At 41.7% G+C, this 18672-nt stretch overlaps 1 protein-coding gene across 4 annotated transcripts in view; it reads left to right on the top strand.

Moving 5' to 3' along the window:
• Positions 1 to 18672, top strand: part of SYT1 (synaptotagmin 1) — a 316628-nt gene that overhangs the window by 195398 nt on the left and 102558 nt on the right. For all 4 annotated transcript variants that reach the window (XM_083400991.1, XM_083400988.1, XM_083400990.1 and 1 more), the window contains exon 3: positions 9080 to 9271. In XM_083400991.1, coding sequence (XP_083257117.1) covers positions 9097 to 9271 — 175 coding nt within the window. In that variant the 5' untranslated portion in view covers positions 9080 to 9096. The remainder of the gene's footprint in view (positions 1 to 9079; positions 9272 to 18672) is intronic.

Raw genomic sequence — 18672 nt, forward strand, 5'->3', positions numbered from 1 at the left:
TAGAATGGCTCTAAATCCTGGTTAGAAATTTTCCCCTTTGCACTACAGTGCTTACATTTTGAGAACAGAGCAGTAGCAGCAGCAAGTAATAATGCAAGCAGATTGAAAAGGATAAAGTGAACTAAATGTAGATCATCCCTATATCTTTAACGGTTGTGTAGAAGGAGCTCTTCTTTAAAAATGGAGGAGAATGATAGACAATCCACCCATCACGTGTGTCAGTGTTTCAGTTGCCATGCCCCCAGGGGATTTATATGCACTTACATCAAGCTATGGGGCATGAAGCTCAGTACATGATGAGAACTGGGGGCTCATCAACATAGGTGAATACAATCTCGGTTTGCTGCCATTGCTTTTTTCAGTTTCGGGGGTGGGGGGTGGCATATGCTTCACTGCTCTTAGACCTTTTCATCTCCAAAGTACTGCAGTAGTCCTGGCACTGGTGGAATGCCATGCTCCACCACCACAAGTTATTACAGTCAATTGGCAGGCAGTGCTTTGGGGAAGCAACCCCTTCACGTTTTGTTCCCTAAGAATCTGCTGATTATGGACTCAGGGGACCTGTGTGCAGGGTAAACAAGTAATTAGTCAGGCAATCTCCAGGCTTTAATCAGGGTCCCCAAGCCACAAGTGATAGCAGGAGTTGCTTTGTGTGGGAGGCAGAGAAGTTGAATTTGTTGAGACTAAAGATCACTGGGAAAAGCAAAGTTACATTATGCTTGTTTTCCTAAACGTTTCAACACATCACACAAATGTTACAGGCAGGCAAGGAGTAGGTTCCTCCACACACACACACAAACACACACACCCTTATGTTTCTGCTGAGTGCACAGTAGCTGACTACTTAATGAAAAGTTCAAGGAAGTTCAGAACCTTGCTGAATGGTAGCAAAGTTGCCTTCCTTTGAACATATTGGAAAGTGTTAGGGAAATAACACTTTCCCACTGTGGAGACAGCCAGCTGTTACTGTATTCTCTCTCTCTCTCTCTCTCTCTCTCTCTCTTTCTGGTGTACTTTGGCAGTAAATTTCTTTTACAGCTGTGATTATGATTTGCATTTTGAGAGCACTGGCTTAGGAATGAGAGATGTTTAATAGTCCTGGCAGTTATTGATGTAAATACTTGAAAAGGTGGTGAAGATTCCTGTGTCTTCTGCTTGTGAAGCAAATACATTTTAAATACAGTGTCACCATCATGTAACAAAGTGAGTAATATTACAAGTATTCTCTTTTATAGAATACATACTACACACGGCATCAATAGTAAGTTAACTTGTTTCTTATTTGAATGTTATTTGGATTTGTTTTCTATATTATTTTTTGCAACCTTTCAGAGAACTTGCTTGTAATAGGATGCATAAAAATGCTGTTAATAAATACAAAATTAGGTTAATTGTGCAGTTGTCCATATTATTTCCTTACAAAATGCAAGCTAACTCTTTTCTGCCGCATTGGGAGTTGGCCAACTTTCCAAGACCACCTTCTGGTGGTGAGTGTGGCAAAGGGAATTTCATTAATGCAAACAGTTTCTGAGTTCTGGCTGCAGTACTGCCCATAAGACTTCAGATTAAAACTGCCACTGCTGGAAGAAAATTAAGATATTTTTTCCCTGCCCCTCCACTTCCAGCCACTCTCTGAAGACTGGAGAAGGGACTCTCATAAGAATATTAGGGGGGTGGGCAGGGGAAGTATGGCTAGACCATGTGAAAAAGGAATATAAGATTTTAGCTGTAGTTTATTCATTTTCAGCTTTGCATTCTTGTTATAAAAAAGCACACCTAGACACTCCATTGTGGTGCCCGTAAACTTAGGTTAAAGATATCATTTAGCTCTTAGCTTTCATATATCAGTTTCTAACATTGGTTGCCAATACCACCACCACCACCAATAAACAGATGACTGGGGAAATGTTTCTTAGTACTACATGTTTTCTTCCTATTGCAGTGCTAGGCTAGGAGGAAAGACAGCTCTGTCCTAGCCCATCACTGCAACAGGGTAGAAAAACAGCACCATTGCAAGAAGGTAAAAGCTCTTTCTTACAATGGTGCTGCTGCAGCGAGTGAAGAGGGGTTTTTCCAAGGTGAGAAGAGGCATCCAAGATTGATAGAGGGTAGCCTTGTCTTTGGCAGCCTGTTCAGTCAAGCTTCCAAACTGCATGTGGAACCTACACACACAGCTGTTCTTCCAAAAGTGTGGACAATGAGGTCTGGGGCCAGCAAGAAATAGTGATGAGAGTGGGGCCAACATGGACAGCCCCCCCCCATTGCCTTTCATGATTGCTGATCATGTGAGAGGCAGTGGATGATTGGGAGTACAATAACTGTAATGTGCAAAATACATACGAAGAAGTGGAGGTGGAGGGAAGCATTCTTCATATTGCATTTTTCAAATGTATTTTACTAATCCTGTGGTTGCTCAGACAAGTGTTTTGGGGGGAAAATATGTACAGTGGTACCTCGGGTTAAGCACTTAATTCGTTCCGGAGGTCCGTTCTCAACCTGAAACTGTTCTTAACCTGAAGCACCACTTTAGCTAATGGGGCCTCCTGCTGCTGCCACGCCACCTGAGCATGATTTCTGTTCTCATCCTGAAGCAAAGTTCTTAACCCGAGGTACTATTTCTGGATTAGCGAGTCTGTAACCTGAAGCGTATGTAACCCAAAGTACCACTGTATAATCAATCGCTGACTCATTCAGAAGGGACAATGTAAACTGTAATGCAGATGTAACAAAGCAAGCATGTTCCCCTTTCTACATTAAATTTCATTGGAATTGCTCCTTATAAACTTAACTACTGAACAATCAATATTTGTGGCTTTGGGGGACTTTTACAGGATTTATTAAATATATTGATTTGACAGTAGTCAGCCATATGATAATAAATTGATATTTATTCAGCATGCTCAATGAGGATTTTATTGATGTAAACTGCCTTGTGATTTGTAGAATTGTGCTGAAATTATTTCAGAACAGCGAGAAATCTCTATGGGTGATATTAGAATTTAATGCCTTAAAGCATTTGTATGTTAATTTGCATGAGGGTTTTTTCATCTTCTGTACAGTATGAGAGAAATCTCTTGTTGAAAATAAATATCAGGGGAGCACAAATACAGATTTGATCTTCAGGAAACAATATGTAAGCGTGAATGATGACAAGAGTCATCATGTGGGAGGAATTTGCTTATTCATAACTTTGGCAAACAGGAAGGACCCTTAGTCATTTTACTGCAGTATTTGTATGTTATAATGAAGCATAAAGTTTAAATCTTGTTCATTCAGATAGTTTGGCAGGTTATGGTCATCTCAGAATTTTTTTTAATACATTGCCACAAAGTTATTGGATGGATCTACTTTTCCTGAATGTCACATCTTACTTTTTGGCACATAGAGAGTAGGTTAGAGATGGCAAGTTATGACCAGTGCTTTTCTTCTAGAAAAAGAAGGTTGTCGGTACTGTGTACCCTTGAGTACCCCCAGAAAAAACAACAACAACACAGGTTATGACCCCAGCAGCAATGTTAGCTTTAGTTCACATTGACAAACCACTCAACTGTCTGACAATGATTGGTGCTCAGGATGCAACAAGTTTTTTGGCTTTGCCTTCAAATTACGGTATTTTTTTCCATGAAAATTGCCCTGGATTTAGTAAGGTTATAAACCTTGTAACCATCCCATTGTAGGCTAGACACTTGCCGTTTGCCCTCTCAAAAAACATGGATTTGTATCCCTGAGACTAAGGAAGCTCCAGCTATGGAATGTCAAACATGTTGGGTCTAACAATAAAAGAAAAGCTGCATAACAGATGCAAACTCACAGATGATTATAAATTAGAAGTGCCATAGATTGTGCTTCATTTATGCATGTGACTGCACAAGGTCGGCGGTTTGAATCCCCGCGGCGGGGTGCGCTCTCGTTGCTCGGTCCCAGCGCCTGCCAACCTAGCAGTTCGAAAGCACCTTCGGGTGCAAGTAGATAAATAGGGACCGCTTACTAGCGGGAAGGTAAATGGCGTTCCGTGTGCGGCTCTGGCTCACCAGAGCAGCGATGTCACGCTGGCCACGTGACCCGGAAGTGTCTCCGGACAGCGCTGGCCCCCGGCCTCTTGAGTGAGATGGGCACACAACCCTAGAGTCTGTCAAGACTGGCCCGTACGGGCAGGGGTACCTTTACCTTTTTACACCCCATTCAAGTTGCTCAGGGATGGAGAGCCCTTTTCACTTTATGAGTCACATTCCCTTCTGGGCAACCTTATGAGGGCCACATGGGAGTCGTGGGTGAGGCCAGGGGCCAAAGTGGACAGAGCATTAAATATAGATTTTACCTTTGTATAGCAGGCTAGTTTTTATACAGCCACATTCACCTTTCTGTCTTCTATGCTGGCATGCAAATAGCATTGCCAGAGTTCGAGGACATACTCAAGGAGGGCTGGTGTGGGATGTAGCCTGGGAAAAGTCCTGAGTTCCAGGTAAAGAGGTTGATTTGGCCCCCAAGCCTGAGGTTTCCCATTCCTATTTTCTGTCAGCTGCATCCCATTGCTGACAGAGGGGGAGAGCGTGGAGAGACAGGAGAAGGTAATTAGGCAGGAATGCGGAATGAGGGAGGAGGAGCCTAGTTGCAGTAGAAGCCTGAGCTCCAAGAACAAGGGGGGAGTTCAAGGGAGAAGACACAGACTGACAGTTTAAGCTCGGACTCAGAGGGAGGGCCACTGGAAATAGCCCATTCCATGACACGTAGGCACACAAGAATTAATGAGAGGCGTGAACAGGAGAGGAAGCGAAAGTGGGGCTTTAAATGTGGGAAGAGGAAGGGGCGGAACACAGACTCGGCAATTTGGAAGCTACTTTGAGTGACTGAGCTCCAGAGTGATTTGTGTGTTTTGAGCAATAAACCTGAGCTAATTACTGTCTTGCTTCTGTGGGAGGGACCCAACCATTACATTTTATCTTCACAATAACCACAGGTTGACTGAATTAAGTGATTGGCTAAAGATCAACCAGTGACCTACATGGGGACTTGATGGTGAATGCTGAGTACCCTAATAGCCAGCGGCAGAGCAAGCCAATCGGGCGCCTGGGGCGGCGCACGTGCCCTGTCCCCAGGGGCGGAGCCAGACGGGACAGGACACTCCGCAGGGCCTCTGAGGAGTCTGCCTGCCTCCTCCCACTCAGCTGCCCTACAGCTGAGGCAGCGGGCGGACCATTTGGGGCAGCGCAGAGCCTGCGGGCGCCCAGTCCACCGTATCACTCCCAGGAGAGACGTGTGACTCAGGCATGCTGCAGGCCCTGCGGTGAATGCAGCCCGTCATTTTGCCACCCTCCTCAGTGGTGACATCTGGGGCAGCCCATCCCCACCGCACCCCTCTTACTCCTCCCCGCTAATAGCTCAGGTGTTCTGTGCCATCCCTGTGACGGTGCTTGATTATGTACTGCTGCAAATCTTAGCTCACTGCACTCTTCTTCTTTTGCTTTAGCTTGCTGTCTGTTAAATGTCTTTGGCATATACCAGTTAGAAGCTTTATAGCAGATCTCAGCGCATTAGTGCATGCCTCATTAAATGTAGTGACCTCTAACTGCACTGTGAGTCCACCGAGGATAGTTCCTGGAGATCTGAAGACTCTACTTGTTTCACTGTTTTCCCTTTCTTTAAAACAAAAAGAAAAGAGAAAAAGAGAGAGAGAGATGTAGCACTTTACATTGGCACTCCCAATACAATTTCCAAATGTGATGCCAAAATTGGAAGCAAATAAATTACAACATTTGACTTAATTTTTAATTAACTGAAAGTCATCACTGCAAATTGTGTCTTCCATTACAAGCCAGAATTCTCAACTGCCAGACCTGAAATAATTAAGCAATATATTATAATTAAGAAATGTAATTTTAATTTAATTATGATATATCATACAACTGTTTCTGATTTAGTTGACATTCATTGAGAAACTGCTATAATATCCAATAACACTTCAATATGCAGCTGACTTTTCATGTTTTGTTTCAGAGTATCTGGCAGTCTCCAGAACCAATAGAGGTGCTGTTTCTCTGTTTGGAAACAGCCAGCTTGCAGTGAAAATATTTGTCACCTAGGTTGCAACCCCCATGCACACTCGCTTTAGGAGAAAATCCCATTGAAATTGTGATAACTTCCTTCCAAATAAACATTTGTATTCATTCATTCATTCATTAAATTTGCAAACCACCCTTTATCCAAAGATCACAGGGCAGTTCATAATGTAAAAATACAATGCAGTGAAGGTGTGAGGGGAGCTTCCCTCGAGAAAGCATTTCACAAATGGGAAGCCATTGCGGAAAAGGCCTGTTCTTGTGTTTCCATCCTCTGGGCCTCTTGTGGAGGAGGCACACAAAGAAGGGCCTCAAGTGGGTTCAGGTCGCAGGGTCTAGGTTGGTTCATATGGGAAGAGGCGGTCCTTGAGGTATTGCGGTTCTGAGCCATTTAAGTCCATTACCAAGGCATGACAATGGCCCAGCACATCCACTGCCACACCTGCAGATGTAAAGGAGAAGTATAGCTGTGTGCCATCAGCATATTGCTCCAAAACTCTGGATGACCCCACTCAGGATTTTCATGTAGATGTTAAATAGCATGGAGGTTATAATCAAAACCTGGGAAACCCCACATTGAATTCCCATTAGCCAACATGGTCAAAGATGATGGGAGTTGCTGTAGTTCAGCAACATCTGGAGGCCCACAGGATCCTACCCTCGACTTTGTAGGATGCTATTGCACTGTGATGCTTTTGTAGTGCGGTGGTATCTCAGGTTACATACGCTTCAGGTTCCAGACTCCACTAACCCAGAAATAGTACCTCGGGTTAAGAACTTTGCTTCAGGATGAGAACAGAAATGGTGCTCCGGCGGCAGCAGGAGGCCCCATTAGCTAAAGTGGTGCTTCAGGTTAAGAACAGTTTCAGGTTAAGTACGGACCTCCGGAACAAATTAAGTACTTAATCTGAGGTACCACTGTATTTGGTTCATTCACTTGCACACAGAAAACATAAGCAGAGGCGAACAGCATGCACAGACCTACCAGGCAGCAATTCTGCCTCTGTGTCTCCCTGGCTCTCCTGCAAAAACTGCTGCTTTAGTGCCTTCACACATGCACACCTTCTGTCTCTCTTTTGCTTGGGAGTATCAGATGTGCCACTGTCTTCAAACTCTGGTGGCTTTTCAATCCCAAACATTCCAAAGAGATCTCTGTATCAATAAAATAACTTTAAACGATTAGCTCCCATAAGGAGACATTGGCTGCATATTCCCCATACATTTAAAGCATGTAAAGCACACACCCCCACACACAAGAGTCTAGGGACCAGGACAAATTGTAGCTCTGTGGGAGGCAAACTACAGTTCTCAGGATTCTTTGGAAGACACCATGTGTTTCAAGTGTATGGTTTGTACATTGGCATTGGCATTCCTGGGCAGTTAGAAGGGGAAGAGGAAATGGGAAATACCATTAAGGAAAGTGCCTTCTACCATATAACTGTTGGATTCTATCCGTATTGCTTAACCCTCTCTATTCCCTACCTCCTGGAAAAAGTAAATCAAGATGGTACATATAGCACAGTGATTTGATGTGGTGGTTAAGATACCAACGTACAAATCAATGGCTTGGATCCTGTTTTGGTCACTCATTTGCTACATAGGCTTTTCAACCCCCACCCTACCCCCAGTGCAAATGTTGAGCCAATTATCTCCCTTTTTGGAATTACTGATATCACACTTTGAGATGCAAGCATTTGCATAGTCATGACTGTTGGAAGCATAAAGAGTTATAATTTGATTTGGTTACCCATTTGAACACTTCCAATGGCATCGAAGGGAATGCACGGGTAAGTCAGATGACATAGAATTTGCTTGTAACTTGTGTTTTTATTTTATTTTTATCTATCTGATGTTTCTTGAATCTCTTGGTTTGATGTGTCTTTCATTTTATTCATTTGGGAGGAAGGTATTGGGTTGGTTTTCTTTTTTTCTTGTTTTAGATAATTTCCCAGTGGGATGCTACAGGCTTAGTTCATTCTGGAAGAGTGCAAACAATAGTATACACAGAGCAATAATGAGTGATTGTTATCGCTCCAATCCCTTTTCTCTCTGGTTTTCTGAAATTAAAAAAGAGAATTATTATTCAAATGACTCTTATTTAGGACATGGCGTATCATCAGAACAGCCTGTTCAGAACTAAAGCAAACATTTGAGCCAACCCTCAGGCGCTATTCGGATTGTTCTAATCAAAGCTCCACGAAAGTACTTTGCTTTATGCTATAGCTCAAGTGAAGGGATCACAAAATGCCCATGAAAAAAGCATTAAGTTGAAAGTATGTTAATGTAGGAGTATATTTATTTAAACACTGTGGGTGTTCCAGTCTGGAACTACCTACTGATGCAGTGGTTTCATCAATATACCAAAGAGAAAAGTAAATAATTCAACAGAACATTGTCTGAGGCAAATGTCAGTAGAAGGAAAATTGCTTTCAATAAATATGGCTCAAGAGTAAAACACAGCCGATTTTCCAAATAATGTACAGTTTTGCTTGCGCAAGGTGCACCAGTGGTTGCAGAGTTTGGGGGAGCTTGAAGGTGTTTTAATTATACTGTTGGAATTGCTTCCCATTTTAGCAACTAGCAGTGCTCTGAAACTTTCCGTACCGAGACACAGATACAAATAATTATGCAAATGCAGTCAAGTGTTTGTATATATGGAACTGCTGTCAGTTAGTTTACTTATACTTTCAAAAGGAAAGGGCAGAATCCAGAGTTTAAACAACAGATGCCTAGCCATATTGAGAGATCCAACAGAAATAACTGTTCGTGGCTCAGAAGCATTGAAAAGGAGTCAAGACATAAGAAAAAGCATCAGCTATTAACTTCTGGAAAAGTCTCTTTCCCTGTGGCCTAATAAATATTGTATGAACCAACATGAAGCAATATGGTAATGATGTGATATTTATCCAGCGAGCAGGTGCACCAATTGCAGTTACTGCTCTCTAGTTTGTTGTTGAGCAACAACAACATTTTAACCTTTCTGAACATTCCCCTCCCTTCCTCTGTTTTGTTTTCAATCTTAGTTTCCCTGGGGACCGAAATGGCAAAAGAAAGTCAACACCAGGCCCTAGCGGCGCTACCAGGCACCACCGTTGCTGCTGCGCTAGCAAGCAATGCCACAGAACCTGCGGCTCCCGGAGGGAAGGGGGGGCCAAAAGAAGATGCATTCTCGAAGTTGAAGGAAAAATTTATGAATGAACTGAACAAAATACCACGTAAGTAAAACCAAAGCTGGGTAGAAAATACCATCATAATTGCTACTGTTGACACTCACAAACTGCTTGAGAAATACACGTAATGGTCCTTCATTAAATCAGAGCGAAGCTCTGCTATTTTTAAAGAATTATTTTAAAGCATTATTAAAGAATGCTATTTATTAATTAGTTTTCTTCTACTGCAAAAAAAGGCACATGCATGCTTTGATTTCTTTAAAGATCTATATTTGCCTTGTGTTTAAGACTCTTGAGATAAATTGCAGGAAGTGGCACAGATAGTATGGATGGGATCAAATTCTGCTTGTTCGTTGATCCAACAGACTATGGCTATGTATACACTGTGCCTTTAAGTCTTCCCCTCAAAGAATTATGGGCACTGTAGTTTCATACTGGTTGGTGGGAACTGGAAGCTCTGTGAGAGGTAAAACCACAGTGCCCAGAATTCTTTGAGGGAAATGATACAGTGCGTTTTGAATATGCATTAAAGGTATAGCACGTACACAGCCTAAAGCTGCAATCCTAGGCATGCTTGCTAGGAAGTAAGTCCCATTGAACACAGTGGGACTTACTTGTGAGTAATCATGAATAGGATTGCAACAAGAAGTATTAAAAAAAAGTAGCGGGAAGGAACAAATTTAGAAACAGGTCAGACGTAACACATAGGCATGGAACCAGGCTCTCATCATGATCACGTGACATGACATGGTTCCAGTCACATGTCTTGGTAAGTTAATGGTATACAGACTACTCCCACCTTGTTCTTCTATACTAGTGAGCAGGTGGAACGAGCCAAAATCCTTGAGTTAGTGTTACGTCTGAATTGGGAATTAAGTTTTATTTTGCTCCAAACAAATCTGTAGCTCAGGCTTTTCTTGGCTTCCTGATCATGACTTGTCTGAATGAAGCAAACGTCAGACTCCTATTTCAGTATAACAACAAGCCAACAATAGCTAATGGGTACTCATGCTCTTCTAACACAAAGGAGAAAAGCTGGAGCAATCTGCTCATCCGCAGCAAGGCATTAACCATGGATACATGTGGTCAACACAGCCAGTTAGTGCTCACCAGCAATAGAGTGGTATGGGAATGGCTGCTTAGCCAGTCATGGGGTGGGTAGCTGTTGTGGCCTGTCATAGCAGGCTCCTATCCCCAGGAAGCAACACTGGGGCTAGGCAGCCACCAGTTGTGGAATCCCTTGGCTGGCTGCTTGGATTGGCAGGCTTTCCTGCCATCCATCCATTTGAATTCTGACCAATCAAGCAGGCTTCACTCTGGTCCACCCCCAACCTATAAAGGCTGGCTATGCCTGACTGTAGGGACTGCAGTCCACAATTTAGTGTTTATATTTGCAAGGGGGTTGGTGTTTGTAATATGTTCTTTCTCACCTTCAGGGTTAGGGATGCAGCAGGCTAATAATGAATGAATAGGCAAAGTGTTGGTGACTCAAAGCCACACTATTACCATCACTATTTAGCCTCTCCTGCAAAGGTCAAGCTTCCCTGTTTTTACGAAGAAGTAAAAAAGTGGGAAAGAAATATTAAACTAAACTAGAAAAAGGTTCTTTTTCTAACCTGAGGCCAAGTAAAGGTTTCATAAAGTAGTGACAAAATGGAAGTGACTTCAGAACTTGAAGGGATCTGAAAATTTCAGGGAAAATATCCTTTAGTAGCCTTGATTGATTGGTTTTCTTCAAGTCGCCTGTGTGTTAATAACTCAGCTGCCACATTATTATTCTAAAGGAAATGGAAAGAAAGCTTCTTATGGATCACCACACTGCAGGTATTATCTGCAACCAAATCCAGTAACAAATAAGTCAAATACCTGTAGTTAATTCTGACAGGTTCAAAAGGATGTTACAATACTGTAACTGCTATTAGATGCTGAAGAATTGAGCCCCCCCCCCCCATTTCACAGTTTTTCAGGCAATAAAAATCAAAAAGCAGGTATGATGTTTATAGGCTGAAATATGCCTTACCCCTTTTGAAGCAAAAAGTGATTTTAAAGGCCACAGTTTGTATCTCATTGCTAGCAAATTTTTATAGCATGGATAAAAATATAGTATGGATAAAAATATAGTATGGATAATTTCTATAGTATAGTTTGGACCCTCCTTCCCCCAAAAAAGAAAGTCATTGATTGCAATAAATTAGCACAACAGAAAACTTAACCATGTAGGTTCAGACTATAACCACTTATTTGCCCAAAATGGTATTACAGTTTTTTCTCCAGTTTTATCAGTGGAGTGTTCAGGCATTTGTTGCTGACAGTTTAAATAAATGTTCAGGGTGGCTTGTCACGTTGATCTTTATACTGTGGATAAAATAACCTGCAAAATTAAAGCATGGGGATGCTATAAAGCAGGCTCCCTCAAACTTGGCCCTCCAGATGTTTTTGGCCTACAACTCCCATGATCCCTTGCTAGCATACCAGTGGTCAGGGATGATGGGAATTGTAGTCTCAAAACATCTGGAGGGCTGAGTTTGAGGAAGCCTGCTATAAAGCTACTGAAGAAGAATGGTGCAGGTTTGTTTGTTTTTTTAGCTTTGCAAATGCATGTACTCTGGTTGTGAGTTTCTGATTAGTGTCTAACTGTGACCATGCAAGTTTCCTCAACTTTGATTGGCCACAAAAAATAGTTGTACTCCAATACTTCTTTCCCCTGCCACACAGGACATTGTCAAGCAGTTTTGCAGCAACAAGTGCCATTCCTTGACTTTTCTTAAATAGGAATGTTTTCTATCTAAATCAAAAAGGAAGATGCTCCAATAGCACATAAAATATAACTATATCATAGTTGGGATGGACAAATCCTTAAGTCTGGAATGTATAAAGAGTTACTAATGAGGAATAGTTACTAATGGAGGAGAGAGCAGGGGATAGATAAAAATAAGGTAAAGGTAAAGGACCCCGGACGGTTAAGTCCAGTTAAAGGTGACTATGGGGTTGCGGTGCTCATCTCGCTTTCAGGCCAAGGGAGCTGGCGTTTGTCCACAGACAGCTTTCTGGCTCATGTGGCCAGCATGACTAAACCGCTTCTGGGGCAACAGAACACTGTGACGGAAACCAGAGCTCCAATAGTACATAAAATATAACTATACCATATTGGGAGGACAACATCCTTAAGTCTGGAACACATAAAGAGTTACTAATGAGGAATAGGATGGAGAAGTGAGCAGGGGATAAGGAGACTAAAAGTTAAAGGTCCAAAAAGGTCTTTGGTTTTTCTTTTAAACAGTGGTAATATCCAATTGGTGCCTTTGCACTCATGGAACAGCTTTTGTCGCAGCAGACACTTCCACTGATAGAAGTGTAGGAGAGGCATTTTTTCCCCAAAACACTATCCCACTACCAATATTTACAAAAGATAAAATTGCCAGTCTTAGCTGCTTTTGTATATAGAATAGAAAAGAGTGTCATTGTGTCTTTGCAGCAGGCAATTATTATTATCAGATGTGGAGGAAATAAGCAGCTATCCTATCTTTAAAAGACATCTGAAGGCAGCTTTTAATGTTTAATGCTGTACTGTTTTTAACATTTGATTGGGAGTTGCCCAGAGTGGCTAGGGAGACTCAGTCAGATGGGCGGGGTATAAATAATAAATTATTATTATTATTATTATTATTATTATTATTATTATTCACTAATTTATCTGCCCTTCAACCAGGGCAGGTTACAACATTAAAACAGCCCTGAGAAAGATAGTTTCTAAAAAGAAGTGAGGTAATGCAGAGTCCTTATCCATTAGCTAAACTGCTCACTTTTGAAACGTCTTGGGAACATTCTAGCTGACACTAAAAACTAGACAAGAATGACACCTAATTCTGCTGCTATCATCTACGAGGCCCTACCTTGGGCAGCCAGAGATCTAAACACTGCAGTAGATGGCACCTGAAACTAGAAGAAAAAGATGATGAATAGGAAAATGAAATCATTTCTATATCACATTGCAACTGGCAACACTGTACGTACTTTATCTCACTAATTATTATCTACCTGTTTTGAAGCATTTCTGAGGTAGTAATATGCTTATTAAAATTGAATGCCTATCCTGGCAAATAGGTGGTGAATGCCTACTTTTGTGACAGGATTTTAATAAGGGTCTCCTGAGACCCTCAAGACCTCCTCTAGCACCTCACTGTGATTATTGCTGGAAAACTATTAAAGTGACTGTGCCGATGTTTTGCTGCATTATGAACATGTCAAGTTATGCCAGTTCCTATTAAATTGCGCAGAGAATTAAATTTGCAGCTGGAAAACTGTGACAATGTACTTCATTGGTTTATTTTTGAGGCTGAAGTTGGGATTTTGAACTTTAAAATAATAATAAATAATAATAATAATAATAATAATAATAATAATAATAATAATACATACATACATACATACATACATACACTTCTTCTACTGAGAGGACCCACAAGAGTGTGGGACCCACATAACTAATCGAATTGCAAATAAAACACATTTCTAATAGCAATTAACAAAGTACATAATGCACCTATAGTAAACCCCACTGAACTCAGGAGAACTTACTTACGGTAACCATGTATAGAATATAATAACAGTCTACTGGATCAGGTGAAATGCCCATCTAGCATGGCATCTTATTCTCACAGTGGCCAACCCAGTGCCTATGGGGTTGCACTGTAATGGAAACCTTACCGCAGCTCATTGGTCAAATCTCCTGTGAAGGCATCAAGAGCATGGCCTCTGAAATTGAACTTAATTCCCATGCAGGTCTAATGTGCATGGGGAATTCAAAGACTGGCATCATCAACTGAGTCCAGAAGTTAATAGTAAGCCAACTGGTTTGACATAACATTCTTGACAATTGACTTTGCTGGCTGGGGCTCATAGTAACTGGAGTTCAGCTACACCTGGATGTTTGCTACCCCAAGTTTTCTATAAAAAGAGGTGCAGGAACTCACCGTGAATGCCTCCCTTGTTCTCTTATAATGGCAATGAGAGATGCTGGAATTGAGTGAGTTCTGGCTGGGGAGGGGAAGCCCTAACATAATGTAATGTTGTGACATCGTTTACTGCTTAGAATTACCCTTCCTTCTTTTTTTCTTCTTTTTTTGTGTTTCTGTTTACCTTACTCTGATCAAGCTTTCAAAAATCCATTTGTCAATTTAATCCCCCCCCCCTCCAAAAAATATCTCAGTTCAGAAACCTGCTCTTCATTTCAAATATGACACGGGTGCCGTTTGGCTTGAAGTAAGTGCAAAGGGAAAAGAGGTCAGGAAAACATAAAACAGCATGAGGTTTACTATTCATAACTTCCAGTCTGGCATATCCTTTTCAGATTACATGTCTGCGATGGTAATCAGTTGGCATGGAACCATTTATTCCAGAATGCCAATTTCTAAACTGTCTTGTCTTGTGAAACATTTGTTGATAGATAGGGCTTTAAGTCCCCAAGATTGGGTTGGGTTTCCTAGTTCACAGAAAATTGGGTTTAGAAGAAAGATTAGCAGATGAAAGGAAAATGTCTGAAGTACTTTTAATTCAAGCATAGCATTTGGAATTATAAAGAAGACGAAAGCTCACCAGAGAAAGAAGTCAAAAGTGACTTGACTGATAGCAATTGTGAGCCAGCCATGCAAATAATTCCGCAGTGATTCTGTGTATGAAACTATTTAGCAACATCACCTTCCAGCATATAAAATGCACCCCAAGGAGGAAGAAACAGACGAACTAGGAAAAATGGAAAGTCTTTTCTTATTACTATATTAATGTGTGAATTTGAAATTGCTGAAGCTTATATTATACTGTCCTAATAATTACAACTGAGCTTCTTTTCCTCACATGACTTGTCTATATTCCTTCTTTAAGAATGCCCCCCACATTATAAGATTTGCAGGGCATTGAAATGTATACAGTATTACACCACACATCTTCCTATAGATCATTTGAAAAAGCAACTCCCCATAGGAAGGAATGATTGGAATATTATTAAGAAAAAGACTTCAATCCAGAAGGGATATACATCATCTTCAGGAACTTGAATGTTTATAAATGCAGTATTGTCATAAAATGTACAAATTCCTTAGTGTCCATACCACAAAGAGGAATAACTAGTCATTAGACGTTTGGAGAAAACATTTCACCACCTTATGGATCTAGTGCAGCCAGAGCTGGCAGGGCTACAGTAGTGAATTGTTCCTTTCTTTATTTGTTCCCACAGTGACCCAACTACTCAGAAAGTAAGCCCCACTGAGTTCTGATTTACTACCATGAAGGTGTGCATAGGATTGGAGCCTAAATAAAACAGCTCTCATCACCTCACTTCCTGTTTACCTCAAAGGAATTTTCTTTTGCCTGTCAAGCATATGTCTTTTAATTTAATTTTAAAGCTGGGGTATATGTGGTCAAATCAGTGATCCATTTTCACTTTTGTAACAAGTGGGAACCCCCATTTCTCCTACAGTATATAACCAATAACAGCTCACACCTACAACCAAATTTGGAACAACTCTAGTCAGTGTACTCCAGTTCTTCTCCCCTTTGTTTCACGGCAGACTGAGAAATTTGCCTCCGGAAAGTGATGATATGAAAGCAGTTCCAATCCTGCCTATGATCTGTGGCCTCTTTGCACCTGCATGGTGCAAACTACCATGTTAGCACATATGAAGAGTCAAGCTGGATCAGACCAAAGGCCTGTCTGGTCCAATATTCCATTTCCACAGTGACCAGCAAGATGCCTGTGGGAAGCCCAGTCAGGAAGTAAGAGAAAAAGCACTCTTCCACTCATGTTCCCAACAACTAGTATTCATATTGCCTCTGATACCTGGAGGCTATCTTGCAATTAATAGAGCTGCCATCTTTTTAAAGTAAGAAAAAATAACAGATGAGATCAGTAGAAGAACCCTGCTATATCAGACTAAAGAATTATCTATTCCAACATCCTCTTCGCACAATGACCAACCACATGACTATGGGAAGCCCATGACCAGGATATGAGTGCATAGCATTCTCCCTGGTAGCTAGCCATCCTACGGGGACAGTAACATAGGTTAGTGGCATATCCAGGGCTTTTTTTCAGCCAGAACTCTGTTCTGGCACCTATCAGGTAGATGCCGTTGCCATTCTAATAGAACCAGGGAGGTTTTCATGGTGAGTTCTGGCACCTCTTCTTCCAGAAAAATAGCATTGTGCATATCTGTCTGTATATATCAGGGCATACTTCCTCCTTTCCATTTTTGTAGTGGTACAACCAAATTTCATCCTAACAGGCCCCATGCCTCATTAACGACAACATCTTTCCCATCGCGTTTTGGTATCAAAGAGACAGAAAGTTGTTACATTCAATATTTTCTCCCTATGACTTAATTGTTTCCATTTGAAACAGCAGGAAGAATTTAGGTAGGAATGATGCAATTGCTTTGTCTGGAACTTGGCCAGATCCCTAACCAAGACCAATCAGGCTCCCACTAAAGCAATTCACTGTCTTTCCATTTACTTTAATGGCACTTGGGCATTGCTGGCGAAAAGGTTCTGTGGCTTCTTTAATGACCGCATTCTCTTCAGGACATTGGTTTTATGTCTCACGCAGAGGGCAATATTCCCTGGTGGCCATTGCTACATTTGTGAACCCCCCACCTTCCAACCCATCACAGCTCTGTTAAATGAGCAGTTTGTTAGTGTAATGGAACAACTGTTTCTCCCATGCTATGCAGGCACTCTTTCAATTCATTGCTCGGGTTGTTTTGGGGTTCTTTTATGCCTAAGGTTCTTCTGGTTTAGGCATGCCTTCCAACATTACCCAGATTTTTAAAAAAAATACATTTCTGTGTATCTAATAAGGCCCAGGAGAAGCAGGTCCTGGGGTACAGCCTTCAGCAATCCTTGAATTTCACTGAACTAAAAGTATTATATTGAACTTCGCTGGCAAATATCAGATGGCTGGGGATGGATGAGAGGGACAAAGCCTTGATGCAGACTTTGGGGAGAAAATATTGTCCTTTTCTGGTGGCCTGGTTTACTGGGGAAAGTGGTGGTGGGGAAACACCTTCTTTCTTCCCTACAGATGGTTCTGCTGCCACTGCAAATAGCAGCGAAAATCGTACTGCATCATTTAAGAGGCACTGTGGATGGGAAATGCCCCCTGAGCACCATTCTAGCATAGCATATGCTCCTGGAACAGTGCCACATTGTGTCATTTCAAAAGGAATATTGTGGAGTGCAATGGAACCCACAGAGTCAATGGTAGGAGCTGCATTGCTGCTTGCAGTGGCAGCGAAATTGTACCGGAGAAAGACTCTGTTGCTGTCACTTTTCCCAGTAAGCCCCCTACTCCAATTACTGAAAAAGGGAAAGAAACCTTAATTTGCATTAACAAGAGGCATACTGCCCTGGTCATGAGAAGTAATGAGTCCTGTTCAGGAACTCAAAGAACACAATGAGGAAAGGAGTGTGTAGAGGTCATGTGTGCATGCTGCCAGCATCTGCATTCCTGCTTGGGTCCATGTGCTGGACCTGCCCTCAACAGTCCTGTTCCACCCCTGGCTTTCCCAAATTGCATGGGAAGGTCTGAAGGGGGCATGTATGCCGAATAAGCTTAGAAGCTTCCCCACAATTAGGAACTTGGCATTACCCAGGCTCCTGGTTGTGGGGAATATTCTAAGTACTCTCAAGCCCCCTCAATGCAGGAAGGGTCAGAGGTGCAGCAGGTGGGGCTAGGGATGTTGGGAGGCAGTTCCAGCATGTACACCCCAATGCCCCCTACACACTTTATGTCTTCACCTAAGCAAGGCTAATGTTCTATTCTATGCTGTGCTGGTCAGCCTGCATCTGGAGTATTGGGTTGAGTTATAGCTGCCTCATTTTAAGCAGGTAGTTGGTGATAGTGCTGCTGTTGCAACCCACCTTCGGACAGGCTGTGATGACTGAGTCCTGGATCCATCCCAGCAGCTGAAGATCAGTGCTCCAGTCTAATTTTTCAGTTTGTTTGTTTTTAGTCAGGATTCCCCTCCCAAATTCTTTATCATCTTTGATAAAGAATTTTATTTACGTATTTATTTAGATTTATATACCACCCTTCATCAGAACGGTTCACAGAATTTTCAACTAATTAACATGAAGATTTCCAACTCATCAAGATGGTTTTTGAAATGTAGCTGCCATTACTGATGAGCTGAGCAGTGCTTTAAGTTTGGAGAGTTCACCATGATGCTCTTGTTGACAGAAAACCTAAAATAGCATTAGCTTTTAAAGCCATATCACATTATTGACTCAGGTTTCTTATCCTGTATAACATCTTAATCTTTTCCCAGAAGGGCTATTGCTCAGCTAGTTTTTCTCCATCTTCTGCTGGAGCATTTGTTTTTGTTTTTACTGAGTAAACTTCACTACATTAGTCCTCCTTGAATTTCATTAACCCCATTTGAAGAGTTTGCGGC

Source organism: Podarcis tiliguerta, assembly GCF_965153285.1.
Source record: "Podarcis tiliguerta genome assembly, chromosome: 10".
Taxonomy (NCBI): Eukaryota; Metazoa; Chordata; class Lepidosauria; order Squamata; family Lacertidae; genus Podarcis; species Podarcis tiliguerta.